Source organism: Astyanax mexicanus, chromosome 5, assembly GCF_023375975.1.
Source record: "Astyanax mexicanus isolate ESR-SI-001 chromosome 5, AstMex3_surface, whole genome shotgun sequence".
NCBI classification, from domain to species: Eukaryota; Metazoa; Chordata; class Actinopteri; order Characiformes; family Acestrorhamphidae; genus Astyanax; species Astyanax mexicanus.
The window spans coordinates 38476178-38498411 of record NC_064412.1 but is presented as its reverse complement, the minus strand read 5'-3'; the positions used below and the strand labels follow the sequence as shown (position 1 = coordinate 38498411).

General features: G+C 36.9%; 1 protein-coding gene and 1 long non-coding RNA gene across 9 annotated transcripts in view; both read left to right on the top strand.

Annotated features, from left to right (window-relative positions):
- The window catches only part of scn1lab (sodium channel, voltage-gated, type I like, alpha b), an 85424-nt gene extending 81237 nt beyond the window's left edge, over nt 1–4187 (top strand). For all 5 annotated transcript variants that reach the window (XM_049479144.1, XM_049479142.1, XM_015605714.3 and 2 more), the window contains exon 27: nt 58–4187. In XM_049479144.1, coding sequence (XP_049335101.1) covers nt 58–1256 — 1199 coding nt within the window. In that variant the 3' untranslated portion in view covers nt 1257–4187. The remainder of the gene's footprint in view (nt 1–57) is intronic.
- A 12622-nt stretch (nt 4188–16809) lies between these two features.
- Nucleotides 16810–20164, top strand: LOC125802273 (uncharacterized). 4 transcript variants are annotated; one of them, XR_007439306.1, is made up of 5 exons: nt 16810–16982; nt 18241–18278; nt 19048–19154; nt 19231–19310; nt 19452–20164. It is a non-coding gene; the product is annotated as an uncharacterized LOC125802273 (long non-coding RNA). The 4 variants fall into 4 exon arrangements; XR_007439307.1 differs by lacking the exon at nt 18241–18278; XR_007439304.1 differs by having other exon boundaries at nt 19048–19310.
- The last annotated feature ends 2070 nt before the right edge of the window (nt 20165–22234 follow it).

Here is a 22234-nt window from a genome sequence, read left to right as displayed (position 1 = left end):
TGCATGACAGAAATAATGAAAACGTACTTTTAAAAAAAACATTTCTTCTGTTCACAGGTATGTTCCTCTCGGAGGTGATTGAGAAGTACTTTGTATCACCCACCTTGTTCCGAGTCATCCGTCTGGCTAGGATCGGCCGCATTCTCCGTCTCATCAAGGGGGCCAAGGGCATCCGTACCCTCTTGTTCGCCTTAATGATGTCCCTTCCTGCTCTTTTCAACATTGGTCTCCTACTCTTCCTGGTCATGTTCATCTATGCCATCTTCGGCATGTCCAACTTTGCCTTTGTGAAGCACGAGGCCGGCATCGACGACATGTTCAACTTCGAGACGTTCGGCAACTCCATGCTGTGCCTCTTCCAGATCACTACGTCGGCCGGCTGGGACGGTCTGCTGGCGCCTATCCTGAACAAGCGTGAGCCTGACTGCGACAGCGAGACAGAGCACCCAGGCAACTCGTATCGCGGCGACTGCGGCAACCCCTCGGTGGGCATCTTCTTCTTTGTTAGCTATATCATCATCTGCTTTCTGATTGTTGTCAACATGTACATCGCAGTCATCCTGGAGAACTTCAGCGTCGCCACTGAGGAGAGTGCAGAACCACTGAGTGAAGATGACTTTGAGATGTTCTATGAGGTATGGGAGCGATTTGATCCCAACGCCACGCAGTTTGTGGAGTATGACAAGCTGTCTGACTTTGCCGACTCTCTAGACCCTCCGCTGCGCATACCCAAGCCTAACAAGATCCAGCTGATCGCCATGGACTTGCCCATGGTCAGCGGTGACCGCATCCACTGCCTGGACATCCTGTTTGCCTTTACCCTTCGGGTCCTCGGGGAGGAGGGCGAGATGGATGCGCTGCGTGGCCAGATGGAGGAGCGCTTCATGGCCTCCAATCCCTCTAAGGTGTCGTATGAGCCCATCACCACCACGTTGCGCCGCAAGCAGGAGGAAATGTCGGCCATCATCATACAGAGAGCCTTTCGCCACTACCGAATCCGGTTAACCGTAAAGAAAGCTTCGGACATGTACCGGCAGAGGCTGAAGGACGGTGGCGAACAGCCGGCCGAGAAAGAGGTGCTCGTGATCTGCAAATTCCACGAAAATTCTGCGTCGGACAAGACTGACATGACCCCATCCTCTGCCTCGCCGCCCTCCTACAACAGCGTGGCAAAGTCAGAGAAGGACAAGTATGAGAAGGAGAGGCGTGAGAAGGAGGACAATGCGAAAGACAATGCACGTGGAAAGAAGAAATGAAGACTTCAAAAGGTCCGCATTTGAGCAGAAGAAAGAAACGAAAGGAAGGACCAAATAGGGACACTTCGCTGTTTCAATGAGACACTGTTTACAGATCCATCGGAGACATGGTGTGTGGACTTCCTTACAAGGTTTTGGTGGGACCATGCCAAACAGAGCGTGTGCTTGGATGTGTGTGTGTGTGTACGTATACGTATTGCTGTGTGTGGTGGAGGATGTGTGGGTGCACAGGGACGGACTGATCCCCAAGTCTGTGTTGGGAAGGTAGAGCACAACACATTCACAACACAAGGACTTCAACACTTAACATTTCGATCACACACATGCTCTCACGTGCACACACACACGCTGTTTCCCACGCACACACACGTGGACGTGCACACTGACGAGTGTGACTGTGACTGTTAAGAAGGACAGGACTTATAGGGAATGGCTTGGCTTGTGCAGAGCGTGTGGGTTTGTCTTTTCATTTCGAGTGTTGTGAAACAATCCTGAGGACTGTAGGGAACTGTTACGCGGTCATCAGTAGCTAGTACTGCCACTACCACTGGTGTCCTTCTTCTTTCTGATTATTATTATTATATATACCTGCACATTTTTGTTACATTAGCTCGTTTTTTTAAACTTGACACCATGTCAAATTTTCTAGTCATGAGTTTGATTGTGTGCACTGTTTCATTACAAAGGGCAAGTCCGTGAAAAGGGATATGGGAAACGGAAGCTAAAGAAGGCATCTGATGGTCCATCTTTAACAGATCACACATGAATGACATCTGTTAACATGTGGAACACAAAAATTTCAATTACAGGATCGTGTGTCTGTGTCTCTGAATCACTCTTGAGGTTGAATGGCCTCCTTGTTGTGAGCACAAGGCTTTTTTTGAGGTTCGGGTGTTTTGCTGCCTCTGGGATAGCGGGAATGTTTTACATAATCATAGCTAGAGATGTATTGCTGCGCTGCCTTATTTAACACAAAAAAAACAAACAAGAAAAGACAAAAAACAAAAAGTGTAACAAGCAGTCGATTCTAGAGTAAGCGAGGGAAGCTCAAATCTCACGTATTTTCACCAAGTGAGTCAGCAAGGTAAATATGTCTCACTATGGTGGTTGAGACTCCTCAAAGAACAACCTTTTACGTATGGGAAATAATTCTGAGTTGATTAGGAGTAAAACACCACATGCTCTCCCCCTCCTGGTTAACGTAAGTTTGGCAGACTCACCTAATGAACTCACGCCTGAATGTCCACTCCTGTGAAACGCCGAACAAAATCCCTGGGCAGAGTTCCCCAAAGATCATCGTAACAAAGATCATCAGAACGGCTACAAAGAGGGTGTTCAAATGGTACTAATTCTCTCTACCGTCCTTAATGTGATCTGCGTACTGTGCTGCATCGCTTCTGGGAACCCAAAGTCCACAACAGTAATGTAACCTTATTGAATGTCTTTCTTCTCAAACCTCTCTCTTAGACTCTTTGTTTTTTATCAGATCAAAAAAGAAAGAAAGAAAGAGAAAATAGCTTCCAAAAACGAGCATTCCATGCAGGTCAACTACTAGGGCTGTGTATTGGCAGGAACTAGATGATACAACATGTATCACGATATAGGGGATACGATTCAATGTATTGCAATATATGGCGATACTGTAAGAAATGCGATATATTGCGAATGTTTAATCACATTTTAGAAAAAAAAGAACTGTCATAGTATAAAATCATGTTTATAAAATCTAAGTAAAAGAAAAGTATCTATTTATGCAACTATAACAGAGGCATCTAACAACAGATTACAACGCTGTCCTCTAGTGCTCGGGGTTTGAACACAAAATAAAGCACCAATCTTTACATATAAACAAATAATTCAAAATCAATACTGTGTTTTAAAATCGATAGAGTATTGCGAAACTCAATATTCCGATACTTTGATGTATCGCTGTTTTCTTACACCCCTATCAGCTAGTGGGAAAACTTGCAGCTCAAAGAACAACCGATCTCGTTGTTTCGAAACTCGTGGAAAAAGCAGAGCAGAGCAGTATCGGCTGGTTTTAAACATTGCAGTGATGATATCAGCTCTTCTGTTAGAACTTGTGACCCGGTGGTGAATCTGTATGTACATATTGGCACTCTGTATCTCACCTCTGTACTCAACACTGTAGAGGAGCACTTTTACATGCCACTAAAACTGCCATCTGGATGCATATTATCCATATTATGTGAGTGTGTGTGTGTGTGTGAGGGTGTGTGTGAGTGTATGCACAGAGAGAGACAGAGAGATATATAGTATATATGTGTGTGAGACAGAGAGCTAGTATATATGTGACTGTACTGGGACCAGCATTGATGTGCTTTATTCCCATTCTCTTGTTCAATGTTTATATTGTAAATAGTAGTTTAAAGCTCATGTTTTTCTTTTCTTTTTATTTTCTTTTATTTATTAACCGATTTTGTTTACATTTTTTGCACAGTGCTACAGTATGTGTGAGGGTCAGGTCCCGGTTTTAAATGTAAATATGAAATTTATGAAGCAATCAGTGGTGGTCATATTTCATTCGTAGTGTTGTAGTAAACTGCATGCACTATACTAACCAACTACATGGTGACATTATTTTAAAAAGCCAAAAGAATAAAGATCATATTTTTTGTACCAAAGTATACTTAATTTCCTCATCACTATCTGTCACACAATATTCTATCACTGATCCCCAAAATGTACCGAAAGATTTTTATCTCTATCTCTGAGAAATGCATACTTTGTTTTTGTTACATCGAAATGTATTCTGAGTTGAATATCTGTGACCTTATTTTTGGGTTCGTTTGGTTTTGTTTTGTTTTTTCAAAATGTGCAAAATGCTTTTTTTTTCTTTGAACCAGAGAAAAGAGGTTTCAGACGTACACTGTAGTTTTCCAAAATAAAGCATATTTTGGGAAGCCAATACCTTTGAATGTCTAAGAAATGTGTTTCTTTTTTTACATTGTTGAATATTACTCAATTTAGCCACAAAAAGAGTTACTTAGTACACTTAGCTAGGTTCACATTTAGCTACAGGCTAGAGAGCTACTTAATTTAGCCTCAGATTGGTTAGCATAAAAGTCACTTTAGTTACAGACAGACTTGTACATAATTCAGTTTATCCACACACTGGCTACAAGAAGTCAGTATTCAATTCAGCAGTTTAACTCAACATGTACTAGCCTGTCTGTGGTTAATTAGAATATGTGCTTAAACATAATTGTTCAAGCCTGTCTGTGGTAAACTGAACAATTCCATTTATCCACAGACAGTTTAAGGCTAGTACATATTCAGTTTACGACAGACAGGCTAGTACATATTCAGTTTACGACAGACAGGCTAGTACATGTTTAGTTTATCCACAGACAGGCTAGTACATGTTTAGTTTAGCCACAGACAGGCTAGTACATGTGCAGTTTAGCCACAGACAGGCTAGTACATGTGCAGTTTAGCCACAGACAGGCTAGTACATATTCAGTTTACCACAGACAGACTAGTACATATTCAGTTTACCACAGACAGACTAGTACATATTCAGTTTACCACAGACAGACTAGTACATATTCAGTTTACCACAGACAGACTAGTACATATATAGAGTTTACAACAGACAGGCTAGTACATATTCAGTTTACCACAGACAAGCTAGCATATATTCAGTTTACCACAGACAGGCTAGTACATGTTTAGTTTATCCACAGACAGGCTAGTACATGTTTAGTTTAGCCACAGACAGGCTAGTACATGTTCAGATTAGCCACAGATAGGCTAGTACATATTTAGTTTAGCCACAGACAGGCTAGTACATGTGCAGTTTAGCCACAGACAGGCTAGTACATGTTCAGATTAGCCACAGATAGGCTAGTACATATTTAGTTTAGCCACAGACAGGCTAGTACATGTTCAGTTTACCACAGACAGGCTAGTACAGATTCAGTTTAAGCCACAGACAGGCTAGTACATACTCAGTTTACCACAGACAGGATAGCATATATTCAGTTTACCACAGACAGGATAGCATATATTCAGTTTACCACAGACAGGATAGCATATATTCAGTTTACCACAGACAGGCTAGTACATATTTGGTTTAGCCACAGCTAGCATATATTCAGTTTAGACTGAATGCTATATAATCAGTTTAGCCCCTCGGGTTGACCCGGACAGTACAAAAGGAAATTATCTGTTCTAACTGAGCTAAGTATGTGGCTAAAAATCTAAATTGTGGAAGGTAGAATAAAGTTTTTCGCTTCAAAATCAAAGTAAACTTGCCTGTATATTTGCTAGCATTACTGAGTACTGTGAGGTAACTAATTGGTGAGCTGATGCTTAAGTAACAGCAGCAACACGTTTAAAAGGCTTGTAATTGGAGTGTAAAAGCTAGTATTTTTTTGGTACTGGAACGGGTTCTATTCTATGGAAGCCCATTCCCGCCACCTAAAAAATAAAAATACTCCAGCAATTTTTTTTTATTATTATTAAGTAAATTGCTATCTCAATATTTTGAGATACTAAGTCAATATTTTGAGATACTATCTCAATATTTTGAGATACTAAGTCAATATTTTGAGATACTAAGTCAATATTTTGAGATACTATCTCAATATTTTGAGATACTAAGTCAATATTTTGAGATACTAAGTCAATATTTTGAGATACCTTAAATGCTGGCTGAATATACATGCGGCCACCTGTAGATAATGACCTGGGAATTAGGCCAAAAGTGAGAGCAATAACGTTTTAATTCATATTTAATTTTATTTACATTATATTTCACTCAGAGTTAAACTCTGTCCCTCGCATTGTGTTCTCCCCTTTATTCAGAGCGTTTTCACAGCACTTTGCTTACATGCTGTTTTTTACTGTTAAAATGCGACATCTACAGGCGGCCGCATGAATGTTCAGCCAGCATTTAAGGTGGAACGGAAATCTGAATAAGACACTGGCGAATAAGAAGCTAACTTCAGCCTCGTCCAAGATCCGGAGGCTTATTTTGATATTGTGTGATTCCTCTAAAAGTTCCAATATTTCATGATTTGTGAATCCACGTCTGAAGTAGTCCTCAATGATGGTATCCATTTTGCATCTTTGTCTCACCTGCTTCTGTCTCTGTACAGCCTACTAGTATCTCAAAATATTGAGATAGTATCTCAAAATATTGACTTAGTATCTCAAAATATTGACTTAGTATCTCAAAATATTGACTTAGTATCTCAAAATATTGAGATAGTATCTCAAAATATTGACTTAGTATCTCAAAATATTGACTTAGTATCTCAAAATATTGACTTAGTATCTCAAAATATTGAGATAGTATCTCAAAATATTGACTTAGTATCTCAAAATATTGACTTAGTATCTCAAAATATTGACTTAGTATCTCAAAATATTGAGATAGCAGTTTACTTAATAATAATAAAAAAACATTTTGCTGGATTATTTATTTTTTTTAGGTGGCGGGAATGGGCTTCCATACTATTCCATGTTGAGATGTATAAATGTATGAAAATGGTTCAGAAATTTTCTCAAAAAGTCCATATGAATCAATTTATTTTGGACTCACACTGGAGCGCCCTCTGGTGTCTGACAAACCTGGGTTTTATCCTCTTTAAAAGTTCTCTGCAGTTTATTAGTGCTTCTATCTATTTGTGTCTCATTAAATCAGTCGTACACACAGTTCAGTTTTTATCTGTAGATGCATTTCCATTGTGTTTAGATGCACAAAACGTTGTATAGTATGTTATCGACTGATATCACCCTAAATTTCCTTTGGGATAAATAAAGTATCTATCTATCTATCTATCTATCTATCTATCTATCTATCTATCTATCTATCTATCTATCTATCTATCTATCTATCACTAGCAGTGCTAACCTGGGACAATGTTAACAAAGATGACTGAATGTTTAACCGGCACACAGTCAACTTGGGTGTGATGTCATTCCCAGCTCTGGCATCCGAGGAAAATTCTGACTTTGAATCAACATTGCGTTAAAACACAGCCTTACAAGAGTACAACACAAACAAACTATACATACAGCTTTGGAAAAAATAAGAGACCACTTAAAAATGATTAGTTCCTTTGATTTTTCCAAATTGAAAACCTCTGGAATATAATCAAAAGGAAGATGGATAATTACAGCCGCCAAATCAAGCTGAACTGCTTAAATTTTTGCACCAGAAGTGGTGCTGCTGGAGGAGAACATGCCAAGATGCATGAACATGCCAAGATTTTAGACTGCTCTAAAAGACAATATAATGGAATTTGGGAGGAATTTTGTCCATAGTTTATAGAATAAAACAACAATGTTCATTTTACTCAAACCTATACCTATAAATAGCAAAATCAGAGAAACTGAAGTGACCTCTTATTTTTTTCCAGAGCTGTATTTAATGTACAATTAAAGTAAAGTTTAATACAAAGCATAAAGTACCAAGTTTTTCTTTTTTCTTTTTTCATTCATTGTCAATACATACTGAAGTCATCCAGACTGCGAAGGAGCACATATCATGTAGTAACTTAAAAGTGTTAAACATAAAAAAAAAAATCTCTGAAGCATTTAAGTGGGCTAATATCTGGGGCTTCTGAGGCTGGTCACTCTGATGAAGTTATCCTGGTCTTACTTTCCTTCGGGTGTTCCTGAGAAGAACATTTTTAAATAATGAAAAATAATTGAATTTAAGGCGTGTCTACACTTTTAACTGGTATTGTACATATAAAAACATAGCACTGAATCAATGTGGAATCAACATAAAAATCAATGTGCACAAATAAAAAACAAATCAGTTCTGACAAGATGATATCACATTGTTTTAGTGGATTAGCGATGGAAAAATGTATATTCAATTCCTATTGCTATTTGTGGTCCAGCTAAACTAGACTTGTCTGTTTCCTAAAAACGTCCTCACAGCGGTGCCTCAGCGAGGTGATTTTAGGTCAATATTCTAACAGCAGGTACTCATTCAGAGGAGTACCACAGGCCACATTATCAACAAGCCCACCGTGATGTCATGTACTAACTTTAGCTAAAGTTCAGCTGTTTTTAACTCTCTGTGTGTGTGTGTGTGTGTGTGTCTGAGTGTGTGTATGGAAGCACTCTGTAATCAGGAGTGACCCTGCTGGAGATTCTCTTCTCCTGTTGCCTAGCAACCTGACATCACAGCGCTGTGGTGATCAGTCTCACAGAACGTCTACCCAGAATTCAATGCAGTGTTTCCCAGCCAACACCCATCTCTCTCTTTCTCTCTCTCTCTCTCTCTCTCTCTCTCGCACTTTCTCTTGCATACTCCATCTCTCTCACTCTCTTTTTACCTCTCTCTTTCTCTACCCCTTTCTTTCTATCCGTCTCTCACTGTCTCTATCACACTTTCTCGCTGCCTCTCTCGCTCTTCCCCTTATCTCTCTATATCTCTCACTTTATCACACATTCTCTCTCTTATGCTCTCTTTACCTCTCACATGCTACCCCCTCTCTCTCTCTCTTTCTCTCTCTCACTCTATCTAACTCTCTTGCTCTACACCATCCTCTCTCAGTCTCTCTCTATCTTTCACACTCTCTATCTCTCTCACTCTTTCTCTATCACACATTCTATCTCTCCCTCTCTCTCTCTCTACCTCTCTTGCTTTACCCCTCCCTCTCCATCTCTTTACCTCCTGATCTACCCCCCTCCCCCCTTTTATTTGTTTATTAGCACACAATACAAAAGAAGAGAAGAAGCAAACTGTGAAGTACATAATGAGAAAATTGTATGTGCAGGAAAAGTGAAAAACCCAGAGGGGCTTATATGCATTATTTTTCCTCAGAATAAACAAAAAAGAAATAAAAAAAATTTGATTCTGTCACATATTAATAAAAAACCAACCAAACACAAAAACTACAGAAAGAGAAAAGGATCAGTACTTGAGTCTTTCACACACATGAGATTAGCCTTCAGAAGTGTTTTTTAAATGATTAAGTTTGTTGCGTCCTCTGTGAGGGTCCTCTGTGAGAAAGGGGAAACTGTCTGAATGACGTCCTGTAGAGAGCTGTACAGACGAGCTGTATAGAGATTGTTGGCTAATCTTGTGGAGTTATTGTGTACTTGAAATTGTGTTTTGAAAGCTGTTCTGAAGATGATTGTGTTTATAAGAAATAAGAAAATGACATATTTGCAATTGGTTCATTTCAAAGGTTCTGAAATAATGGACCGGAGCTTGATTAAAAATTCTACCCAGTAACCTTTCTAACAAAGCCTTTCTGAATTGTGTGTAAACAACTGATATTACTATTGAATGTACTGCACCAGATTATATTACACAATTGATAAATAATTGTATAATACAGGTTGATTAGTATTGATTTTGGAAGTAGAAATTCTTCTAATTATACCAATATACAAATGTACAAATATCTGTTTGCAATTGTTGTTATATATACTCTCTCTCTCTCTCTCTCTCTCTCTCTCTCTCTTTCTCTCTCTTTTTTTTACAATATTTACTTTGAATGAACAGTGTTGCCTGGTTAAAGTGAATACTTTTATATATAAGTGGTTAAATAACAAACATTTAAATGATATATATTTAAAGTTATAAAGATGTTTTTAATAAATTAGGCCTTTCACTATTCAGTATGAATGTAAATGATTTCATAAAAAATATCAAACAATATATATTCTTTCTCACACCCTCTATTTCTGTCTCTCTATTTCACAATCTTGATCTCTTTTTATCAATATCTCTGTTTCTCTCTCTCTCTCTCTCTCTCTCTCTCTCTCTCACACACACTCCATTCATGCTATTCTGTGTTCATGTGTATCTTTTGGTCAGGTTAAAAGAAGCTTTCAGGCAGTGGTGTTTTTATTCCACCAGCAGGTCTGGTGACTAAGATAAGTGTGTGTGTGTGTGTGTGTGTGTGTGTGTGTGTGTGTGTGTTAGACAGAGAGAGAGAGAGAAAGGGTGGGTGTATTTGTTGGCTAAAAGAAAGGCAGGATCTCTTAGTGCAGTGATAAATTGCACTCATGCATAGTTAAAACACTGGCGAAAAGCATTAACAAGACATTACTGTAGACAGTGATGTTGGTCCCATACGCCCTCTAGTGGCTGAAGAACAAAACCAGACCACTGCAGAGCTTTCAGATCAAATAATGCAAAGAAAACAAGTTCATATTCATAAAGTTTTAAGAGTTCAGAAATTAATATTTGATGGAACAACCCTGGTTTCATGCATCTTGGCATGTTGTCCTCCATGTTGTCTTACACGCTGCTTTTGAATAACTTTATGCCACTCCTGGTTGCAAAGGTTCAAGCAGTTCATTTTGGTTTGATGGCTTTTGATCATACATCTTCCTTTTGATTATATTCCAGAGGATTTTAATTTGGTAAAATCAAGGAAAAACATTATCATCATCATCGTCAAGTGGCCTCTTATTTTTCTCCCAGGCTGTAGATCTTTTTCTTAAAGGGGCAGGGTTATCCCAAGATGACAGGGAATATTTGAACATGTATTTGGAAATTGCTTGATATTTTTATGAAAATAATCAAATGCATATTGAATAGTAAAAAAGGCCTATTTAAAAAAAAAAACATCTTTATAACTTTAAAGATATATAACTTAATCTTCTGTCTCCTTAATCACACTGTGTCACACACTTTGACACAGAGACCAAATCTTTTTTGACTATTCTTGCAAAAAAATCTCAGCATCTTGCTCCCCAGGTCCCCATGGCTGACATGTGTATAACACAGATTTCTGCTCTTATCCCTCTTGAGAGATTGACTCATGACCTTAACCACAAATCAGAAAAAATTTGGAGGATCTGGAAACCATTACATTCCTGTTTACAGAGGATGCCTAACTGCTCTTTTATTTTTATTTTATTTTATTTTAATTATTATTATTTAATTGCTTGTTTGGATGTGTTCTCATATATATGTGCATATATATGTGCATTATTAATTTCTTCAAGCTATTTGGAAGGACCTAACAAGTATAAAAACTTAACTTTTTAACTTAACTGTCTTTGTAAAGGAAGAAAAAAACAATGTCCTCATATTAACATTTCACAATGTATTCTTGCCATTTGAAGGATCAGAAGGACCCAATTAGTCCAAAAACTAAATTTTATCTTCATACTTAAAATTTGCTGATACTTTTTACCTTTCCCATGTTTCTCTCTGGACTGGCTGTAGAAACGTTTGACTGGGATTCCCGACATCTTGTTTTCAAACACTTAAGTGTAATTTTGTCATTTGACCACTAGATAGTACAGGTAGTGTCTCCACGTGAGGCTAAAGGGTCAACAGTTTAAAAAAAAAGTATAATGGTGCAGAGAAGCAGAAATGTAATGTCCTCATATGAGGACATATGAATATATGAGTGAATGTTTGTGTTATTTAACCAGGCAACACTGTGGACAATATACCCCACCCTCCACATTCAAGAAAACTGTATAACATATCTAAAAAAGTAATTAATACTTGTAATACTGTATTCATTAAAAGTGAATCTTGTAAAATGTACTGTTACAAATTTTAGACAACTATTGCAATAACTCACACTTTATACTGTGTGTGTGTGTTTCATACTGGGTGTGTTTGGTTACAGGAGGCCACAAGAGGGAGACATTTCTCTTTGCCTGCTTGTTTCCTAGCCAGCATGCTCCTAGGTGGGTCATGGGTTTGTTGGGTTCTCGGTGGTCATGGGTTCTGAATGGGTTTATACAGGTATTGTCACTGGGGCTCAGTTGGGCTTCCCAAATTGACTCAATCAGTCAATACAGTCCATCTTAATTCCACATAGGTCCCATCTGACCATCATGTACAGAGTACATTTTCAATTTCTTATATACAGCTCTGAAAAAATGAAGAGAACATTAAAAATGTTGAGTTTCTTTGATTTTACCAAATTGAAAATCTCTGGAATGTAATAATCAAGAGGAAGATGGATGATAACAAGCCATCAAACCAAACTGAACTGCTTGAATTTTTGCAACAGGAGTGGAATAAAGTTATCCAAAAAAAGTGTGTAAGACTGGTGGAGGAGAACATGCCAAGATGCATAAAAACTGTGATTAAAAACCAGGGTAATTCCACCACATATTGATTTCTGAACTCTTAAAACTTAAATATGAATATGATCTTGTTTTCTTTGCATTATTTGAGAGCTGAAAGCTCTGCATCTTTTTTGGTTTTTCATCCATTTCTCATTTTCTGCAAATAAATGCTCTAAATGACAATATTTCTATTTGGAATTTGGGAGAAATGTTGTCCGTATTTTATAGAATAAAACAACAATGTTAATTTTACTCAAACATATACCTATATATAGCAAAATCATACTGATTATTGGCTGGTGAGTAGAGGTGGGCGATACCGGGAATTTTGGTATCGATCCGATACCAAGTAAACGCAGGGCCAGTATTGCCGATATCGATACTGATACCGATACTTTTTAATATTTAAGCTTTATAGATCCAAATGATCCAAAAACCTAGGATATAATTTCACCAAACATTGTAAGTGACAACAAAATACGTTAGTATCACAATCCACATTTTTTGTTTAGAAACAATGGAACAGTAACAAAACAAAGTTTAAATATAAAGTAAAAAAATATTAAAAAATAAAATAAAAATTCTCCCCTCACTAGACATCTTTTCTAGTTCTTTCTTTCTTTGTTTCTTTTTTTAATAGAATTGTCATTTGGAAAAACAATAAAAAATAAGGAATTGTCTTCCTTTCAGTGCAATTCAAATGCAAGTTTTTCTTAAATAAACAGAGTGTAAAAAAATATCACTCAACACTAATCTCCTGAGGTATGGAGTGAATTTTGTGCCAAAAGTTTTACACAAAAAAAATAAATCCGCAATCAAAATGTTAGGAATCAAAAGCAAAAATTGTATGTTACAAATTCAAAAGAGAAAAAATATATAGCAAATATATATTTTTAAATATACTTGGTTATTTTATTATCCTTTGCAGTTATTTGAAAATTATTTCAGTTTGGTCTTTGCTTTTATTTTTGTGTTTTTGTGAATTTTCTGTGGATTTTTTTGGATTTTTCTGTTAAAGACTTTTGCTTCTGGAATCCCTCTTTTGCTTCTGCTTCAGTTTTTTGCTTCTGAGTTTTGGCACAGTTTTCACGGGTGGGCGGGGCTTAGAAGAAGGGGTTCCCCTTGAATCTCCATTGGTCAGCTGGTTCTGGACTGGCGGGTTCCCTGAACCCTCGTCTGAGACTGACCACGCCCCCAAACACCCGCCAGCTTCAAGCGTCCTTCCAAACACGGAGTGAACAGCAGCTTCCAGCAAACAGCAACAGCAGCAGATACTTTTTCACAAAAACACAAAAATAAAAGCAAAGACCAAACTGAAATAATTTTCAAATAACTGCAAAGGATAATAAAATAACCAAGTATATTTAAAAATATATATTTGCTATATATTTTTTCTCTTTTTTTTTTTATATATTTTTTCTCTCTCTCTTGAATTTGTAACATATAATTTTTGCTTTTGATTCCTAACATTTTGATTGCGGATTTTATTTTTTTGTGTAAAACTTTTGGCACAAAATTCACTCCATACTGAGGTAGAGGCGTGTCGAGGAGAGCGCTGAGTGGGCGGGGCCAGGCTGAGCCTACCTGCGTGGCGGTTTGGCTGGCTTTGCTAAGCCATGTGATGCATGTGCAACAACAAGAGACCAGAGAGTAGACTGTGGTGAATCCTCGTGCGCAGCAGTCAGTGCGTGCGGCAGAGAAAAAAGCTTGAATATCAATATTTTTACACAAGTATTGCTCAATACCAATACCAGCGTTGGTATCGATATTATCGATATTTGGATCGATCCGCCCACCTCTACTGGTGAGCCATTCTTAGCCTTCAGTGACACTGGTATGGTGGTGGTGGTGTGTTAGTGTAATAGCTGTTCTCTCCAGTGGGGTCCTAATTATTGAAGAACAGGGTGAAAGGAGGATGATAAAGCACTATATGTTGTAATTAGAGAACTACAGTGTGTTCTATATGATCAGTGGAGCTGAAAAAAAGGAGGTGTTCATAATGTTATGCTCAGTATGGGTATATATCACGTATTGCATGATCCTGTGGGTAAAACCGGTTACTATACCATCCTCTGGAAATAGGTCACAGAAATTAGTGGTGGAGACGAGGCCGTGTTTCAGAGCTGCTAGGCTACTGCAGAGCAGAACGTGGCCACAGAGGTTTTTAAACCACATGAAGTAGAGAATGGTGTATTTTCTTTCCTCACTGAGCCTCTTTCTGCGCTCTGGTTTGCATGAATAAGTGCAGCAGAATGCGACCGGCTCATTTTTTCCATCCTCCCTCCAAAAAAATCCTGATGACAAAAAAAAACAGCTTTTGCTATTTCGCCATCTGCGTTAGAGTTTAAAGGAAAAGTGCAGGCATTGTCCCAAGCTAAACATGCTAACTATAGCCTGCTATGCTCCTACCTTCTCCTCATTTTCCTAAAACTCTTTATTTAGACTAAAGATTATAATGAAGATTAACATGCTACTGACAACACATCTCAACTAAGAAAAATATATATTTCTGATGATGTCCAGACATGGATTATTTTTTAGAAGCAGCTTCAATGTTTTTATTTGTAATAATGTATACTGTTGTTATTGTTTGTCTTTTTGGCATGTCCGCAGTCAGGGCCGCTGCTAAGGTTTTGGAGGCCCTAAGCATAACTGGTCAGGGAGGCCCCCCCCCCCAAAAAAAAAAAAAAACACACACACACACAAACACAAAAGGTTTACGCAAAATTTTACTATTTATTAAAATTACACATGTAACTGTGAATATTTACAACGTTATAAGTAAGGCCAATAACAGTGAAGAACAGCACAAGAGTACTATTTATAATGTATAAATAATAAATGAAACGATGCATGTCTATTTTAAGCAGTGGACACGTCATTTACACAAGCCAGCCTTAAAGGTTATGAAATTATCGTTTATATTCGTGGTGTATTTATATCAGCCTGTCAAAATCTATAGAGCTGTCTGATCCTGCTGTCATACAGACCATTTGGATAGTGCACTGACGGCATTAGTCAATAGGTAGGCTACTCTGTTTATTAATTTTTTATTAAAGTCACTAAAAATCTTCAAACTACACTACTACTATTTGCAAACGTGCCACGTGCCTTGCAATACCCAGATTAGTTTCTAGTTAAGCGTTTAAAGCTACCAAATCAGCAAAGCCAACGTAACTAGCTCAGGCAACACCACTGAACATGAAGTAATCAAAACTATTTAAACCTTTATCATCGAAGTTACTCACCAGAAAGGGATGCATGGGCCTCATCTTTCTGCTTCTTTTTCTTCTTCTCAGCTCCAGACTCAGACCGTCGCTTCATAGATGAATTACCATTTAGTAGCAACTTCGCGCTGTGAACTTGTCTCCTGCCAAACTCAAGTAGCGTTGCTACTTTAGTTAGGACTAAGGTTGCCAGATAAGTTACGATTTTTCATCCTATTTGTTTATTTTATTTTAAGTTTTTAACTTACACAAATATTGCACTGGACGAGTTTTTGTATAGAATGGCCACATACACTTTAAAAATGGTTAAACATGCGCAAGATTTAGCGCCTCCATGCATTTTTTGATTATTTATTTGACTGGAAAATGTCACATCTGGCAACAACCAACAGAGCAAACCGAGCCGTGCCATTTCAGGCAATAGGGGTGGGGGCATTATATTATGCACAAAAATAATAACGTGCCGCTTTTAAGTAGTAGAGTAGGTGCCCCATGCAATGTTTAAAGACAAAAAAGATGAGCGTATCATAAATAATTCACATTGGGTTTTAAATTTAATAATGTCATAATTTCAACACATTTCATTCTCAGTCAATTTGGCTCCCTGCAACTGCAAAATGGTTGAGGCCTAATGCTGGCTGCGTTGTCTGCGTATGCAGAGCGGCGGCCCTGTCCGCAGTGCTGCCTGGTTAAAGCAGCAGACAATGAGATTTTTTTTTCTTTTAAATTAAAAGTAGTAGTGTTTCTGTTCTGGAGAGGAAAACATATTATAATAATTCCTATCAATGTGCTTCTGCTACCATTCCTGCAAATCTGAATTTATTCATTTAAAAACAGAGTGTCTGGTAGGTTCTAGGAAACTTTTTCTGGCTATGACACGTTTCCAGGTTACCTGAGCAACCAAGGTGCTGCTAATCTTAAATTAAACATATACATTTTTCACAGTTAGTTTTAAAGATCTAGAATTTTGACCAAAATAAACTGACCATGGGTTGCAGATCAGGTAGCCACAGAACTGTTACATGCACAGTTGTGCTGTGCTCAAGTTTTAGTTTACCGTATTTTTTACACTATAAGGTACACTTAAAATTCTTTCGTTTTCCCAAAAAATTATTAGTGCGCCTTTTAATCCGGTGTGCCTTATGTATAAATTTTACCTGTCAGGTTGTAAGGAGCAGTAAATCTACTCCGCTGAAGTTCTCCAGCACCGAGACTGGATCGGCATTAGCATTCGCTGCTAATCACACTAAGCGCTAGCTCTTTCGCTGTCCAGAGGTGGCTCTCACTAAAAACCAGGGGTTTCGTGCATGACGTATTTTTGGGGGCGGAGTTGTGGGAAGGCTGTTGTCGTAAGGGGAGGGACTTGAATAGGGTCAAGGAGCATGCGCAGAGAGGAACCCGCACAATTCAAAAGGCCGGTGTGAATCTGCTGCCGAAAAAAGAAACCGCTGGAGCAAGAAAGGTACAGTATAAGCTTTAAAACACATTGTTTGTGAAATAAAAAATGCACGTAACGAATACAATTATTAAAATCTAGGAAGAACAGTGTTTATTTATGTTGCTGTGTAATATCTGAGGCTCAATTCCATTTATTTATCAATGTAAAGCTCCAAAACGCCCCAAAGTTAGCTTTGCTGAACAATATTATTGAATGTACAGCAGTGGTGGGGCATCTGAATCTTAAATTACACCTAATTTAGTTCGATTGAGGTGACCATATCTGTTTAGTATCTTGCTTACATACCTGGTTGGTCTGGGGGGATTTCATGCCAGTGCAGTTTAATCTGATTTATATATATCTGGTATCCAAATACCTGGATGGTCTGGCGGGTATTTCATGTCAGTGCAGTTTAATCTGATTTATATATATCTGGTATCCAAATACCTGGATGTTGTGGCGGGTATTTCATGTTAGTTTAGTTTAATCTGATTTATATATATCTGGTATCCAAATACCTGGTTGGTCTGGCGGGTATTTCATGTTAGTTTAGTTTAATCTGATTAATATATATCTGGTATCCAAATACCTGGATGTTGTGGCGGGTATTTCATGTTAGTATAGTTTAATCTGATTTATATATATCTGGTATGCAAATACCTGGATGTTGTGGCGGGTATTTCATGTTAGTTTAGTTTAATCTGATTTATATATATATCTGGTATCCAAATACCTGGATGTTGTGGCGGGTATTTCATGTCAGTGCTGTTTAACCTGTTTTATATATATCTGGTATCCAAATACCTGGTTGGTCTGGCGGGTATTTCATGTCAGTGCAGTTTAACCTGTTTTATATATATCTGGTATCCAAATACCTGGATGTTGTGGCGGGTATTTCATGTTAGTATAGTTAAATCTGATTTATATATATCTGGTATCCAAATACCTGGTTGGTCTGGCGGGTATTTCATGTTAGTATAGTTTAATCTGATTTATATATATCTGGTATCCAAATACCTGGTTGGTCTGGCGGGTATTTCATGTCAGTGCAGTTTAATCTGATTTATATATATCTGGTATCCAAATACCTGGATGTTGTGGCGGGTATTTCATGTTAGTGTAGTTTAATCTGATTTATATATATCTGGTATCCAAATACCTGCATTGGTATTAACTGATAAGATGTTAATTTGTTTGTGTACTATTTTGTAATATATTATATCTATTATAAAATATTGTGTATATGTTTTCTATTCATTTTTATTTCTTCCCTAAAATTAAGCATTTCCTTAATGGCCGAACAAAGCGGTGTTGATTTGGGTAAGAGTTAAATCTTTTTAATACTTTATAGATCCACATTTTCTGATGTTTCACATCAGTGTCACAACTTTCTATAACAACACGACACAACCCCAACACATGTTTGAGTCATGATGACTACCATCTGCATGGTTATATACAAAGCCTTTGGTTTTGATCATTGCCTCTTTCAGATGTTTTTTGGAATGTGAATTAGAGAGTTTGTATATAATATTTTACATCACGTTTCAATTTTATTTATTTTTTATTATTATTTTGTTTACGTTCCTCACAATGAGCAATACCCACTTATCGGGATTTGTGTCAAACCAATATGATCTTGACACTGTTCTGGAGAGCCATAAGCGGGCAACTATGACGTCTTTCACTGTGTGGTAAGAGTTTAGTTGTGTGATTTTTACGTTTTCAAAGAGAAAAGACAGCAACATTTTTTGCCATGACCATAGATTTAGCATGTTTAAGCAAAAGTTGATGAGTTGTCCATGCCCTTTTGGAATAAGTTGTGTCAACTGGTCACTCTGTCGATGGTTCACCACTGTTCCATGTTTGATTTGTGAATAATTCACTGTAGTTTGCTAAATTTCCAAACCCTCAAATTACTTTGTAACCTTTTTTTTATACTGATCGAGGTCATAATTTAAAAAACTATTTGTCTTTGTTTAGGTTAGCTTTGTCTGATATTAAAGTTTGTTTGATAATCTAAAAATATAAGTATGCCCCCCATACCAATTTAAAGAAATAGGTTTCTTAACCACTTTATGGTTTTTAGTTTGCAGAAGGCATGCTGGAAGATCAGAATTTCCATTTTTCAAGCACAGAAGATGCAGTCAAAGAACTCAAGAAAGGAGATTGCAGTAAAACGTCTACAGGAATCAGGTACAGTCATGTTACTCTTACAAGTAATTAGTAAGAACTTTATATTTGAAGTGTGCAAAAATGTTTTGTTTTGCAGAAGATTTGTCTGATGTCTGCAGACTCTGTGGGGAAGCCACTACACAGGATTCTGTGGACACTGCTACTGCTTCTAAATGGGTACAAATGAAGATAATTTTGGTTTCTGTATATATGAGTTATTTGGTTGTCACAGATTTTAAATGCAAAAATAAGGTCAGAAAACATACATTTAAAATCTGACATGTTATTAATTGTTTTAATTATTGCTTGATTTTTTAGATTGCCTGTGACTGATGCAACAAGTGGTTCCACCATTCATGTGTCGGAAACTCACCTGAAGAGGAGGAGTTCCTTTGCCCTTTGTGCAAGATATAAGACAGCCCCTACCAACTAACTCATCCGCTGACCCTGCTTTTAAATGTCATTGCTACCACTGTTTTCCAACAACTCTAATCAGACTTCTTTTTCATTTTATGTTAAAAAAAACACACCTTAAAAATGTATGTCATAACTTTATTGTAGACTTTTTCACCGGAGGTTGTTTATTTTTTTTAAAGACAATACCTTTTATAGTTTCCATCAATTACAGTTTGCCAATTCAACTACTTACTTGACACAGCACATGCTAACCCTCACTTGCTGAGACTAAAGAATGTAAATGAACTTTGTGCCCTTTTTAGATAGAAAAAGCTGGAAAATATGTTCCGCAACGAAACTACATTTAGGTCAATATAATGTTCTCTTTTTGTATACTTCAGAATTTAATACATTTGCTATTTGAGTTTAGAAACAATATGCTCATAAACATACTTTTATTGTTAACATTGTTTTCATGCCTTATATCTTGATTGTATTAAATCCCATACATCTGACACAGAGGCAAACTATGTTCTGACTCAGGATAACTGTAGTCCCAGTGTAAAGAGTTAATGCATGAAAAAATAATTATATAAAACAATGAAAGTATATCCAATAAAAAAAAAATATATACATTTTGGCTAATGTGGTCTCAAATTGAATGTTGCATTATTTTCTACTATATTACACAATATAAATATTAACCAACGATAATCAACCTCTTATGCAAAAATAGTCACTTTATTCACCCAGTTAAAAGAAAAAGACACTTTATTTTAAACATTTTACATGTGCACTATCAAACATCAAAAGTACTGTGTACAAAAATTATTACTTGAAGTTAGCTATAGAGTGTACAGGGCCACCTCAAAAAATTGTAATATCTTTGAAAAGTTACTTTATTTTAGTAATTCGGTTAAAAATGTGAAACTCATATATTATATAGATGTATTAAAACAGAGTGATCTATTTTAAGCATTTATTTATTTTATTGTTGATGATTATGAAGCTTACAGCCAATGAAAACCCAAAAATCAGTGTATCAGAAAATTAGAATATTATTTAAAACCAATTGGTACTTTCTGCAGTGTGGGCAGTGTGCCAAGTCCTGCTGGAAAATGAAATCTTCATCTTCATAAAAGTTGTCAGCAGAGGGAAGCATGAAGTGTTGTAATATTTTGTGGGAAAACAAAACTGCACTGACTTTAGACTTGATAATAAAACACAGTTGATCAACACCAGCAGATGACAGACATGTCGCCCCAAACCATCACTGATTGTAGAAACTTCACACTAGACCTCAAGCAGCTTGGACTGTGTGTCTCTCCACTCTTCCTCCAGACTCCTCTCCCTTGATTTCCAAATAAAATGTAAAATTTACTGATGATCAGTGATGGTTGGAGAGACATGTCTGTCATCTGCTGGTGTTGATCCACTGTGTTTTATTATCAAGTCTAAAGTCATTGCAGTTTTGTTTCCCCCCAAAATCTTACAGCACTTCATGCTTCCCTCTGCTGACAACTTTTATGGAGATGCAGATTTCATTTTCCAGCAGGACTTGGCACACTTCCCAAACTGCAGAAAGTACCAATTGGTCTTATATAATATTCTAATTTTCTGATTCACTGATTTTTAGGTTTTCATTTCACACGCTTAAAATATAGATCACTTTGTGTGTAATATATCTTTATAATATACGAGTTTCACATTCTTAACTGAATTACTGAAATAGTAACTTTGTGAGATGGCCCTGTACATTGCAGTCTAAGGTTTAGGATGCAGCAAGTTTTTCACTTGCAATAAAGACTAGTATTCGGTTACTGTGGAGCTGGTATCAGAATTAAGAGGAAAAACTGCATGGACATTTTACCAACTTTTCTCTAAAAGACAAGAAGGCACTGGAGTATGTTCTTGACAGTACAGAAGAAGTTCTGATGGATCTTCATGATTGACTGTTCACACGATCGCCACCTAGAAAAAAATATATACATTTATTTATCACAAAGAAATTCAACAATAACAAGATTTATGACTTATTTGGGGAAAAATCATAGTAAATAAATATAGATTACTACAAAATCACAGTTTTAAACAAAATACACAGATTTTACAACTAACAGAGTAAATGTACCCTGAATATCAGGACCAGTACAATGAGTAACACAGGCTATTGAGGTATATGAATAAAGTTATTAGCACTATAGAGTGCATGAACATGAAAACGATATAAGATACATATCCTGCACATGAAATACCCGCCAGACCAACCAGGTATTTGGATACCAGATATATATAAATCAGATTAAACTGCACTGACATGAAATACCCGCCACAACATCCAGGTATTTGGATACCAGATATATATAAATCAGATTAAACTATACTAACATGAAATACCCGCCACAACATCCAGGTATTTGGATACCAGATATATATAAATCAGATTAAACTACACTGACATGAAATACCCGCCACAACATCCAGGTATTTGGATACCAGATATATATAAATCAGATTAAACTATACTAACATGAAATACCCGCAACAACATCCAGGTATTTGGATACCAGATATATATAAATCAGATTAAACTATACTAACATGAAATACCCGCCAGACCAACCAGGTATTTGGATACCAGATATATATATAAATCAGATTAAACTAAACTAACATGAAATACCCACCACAACATCCAGGTATTT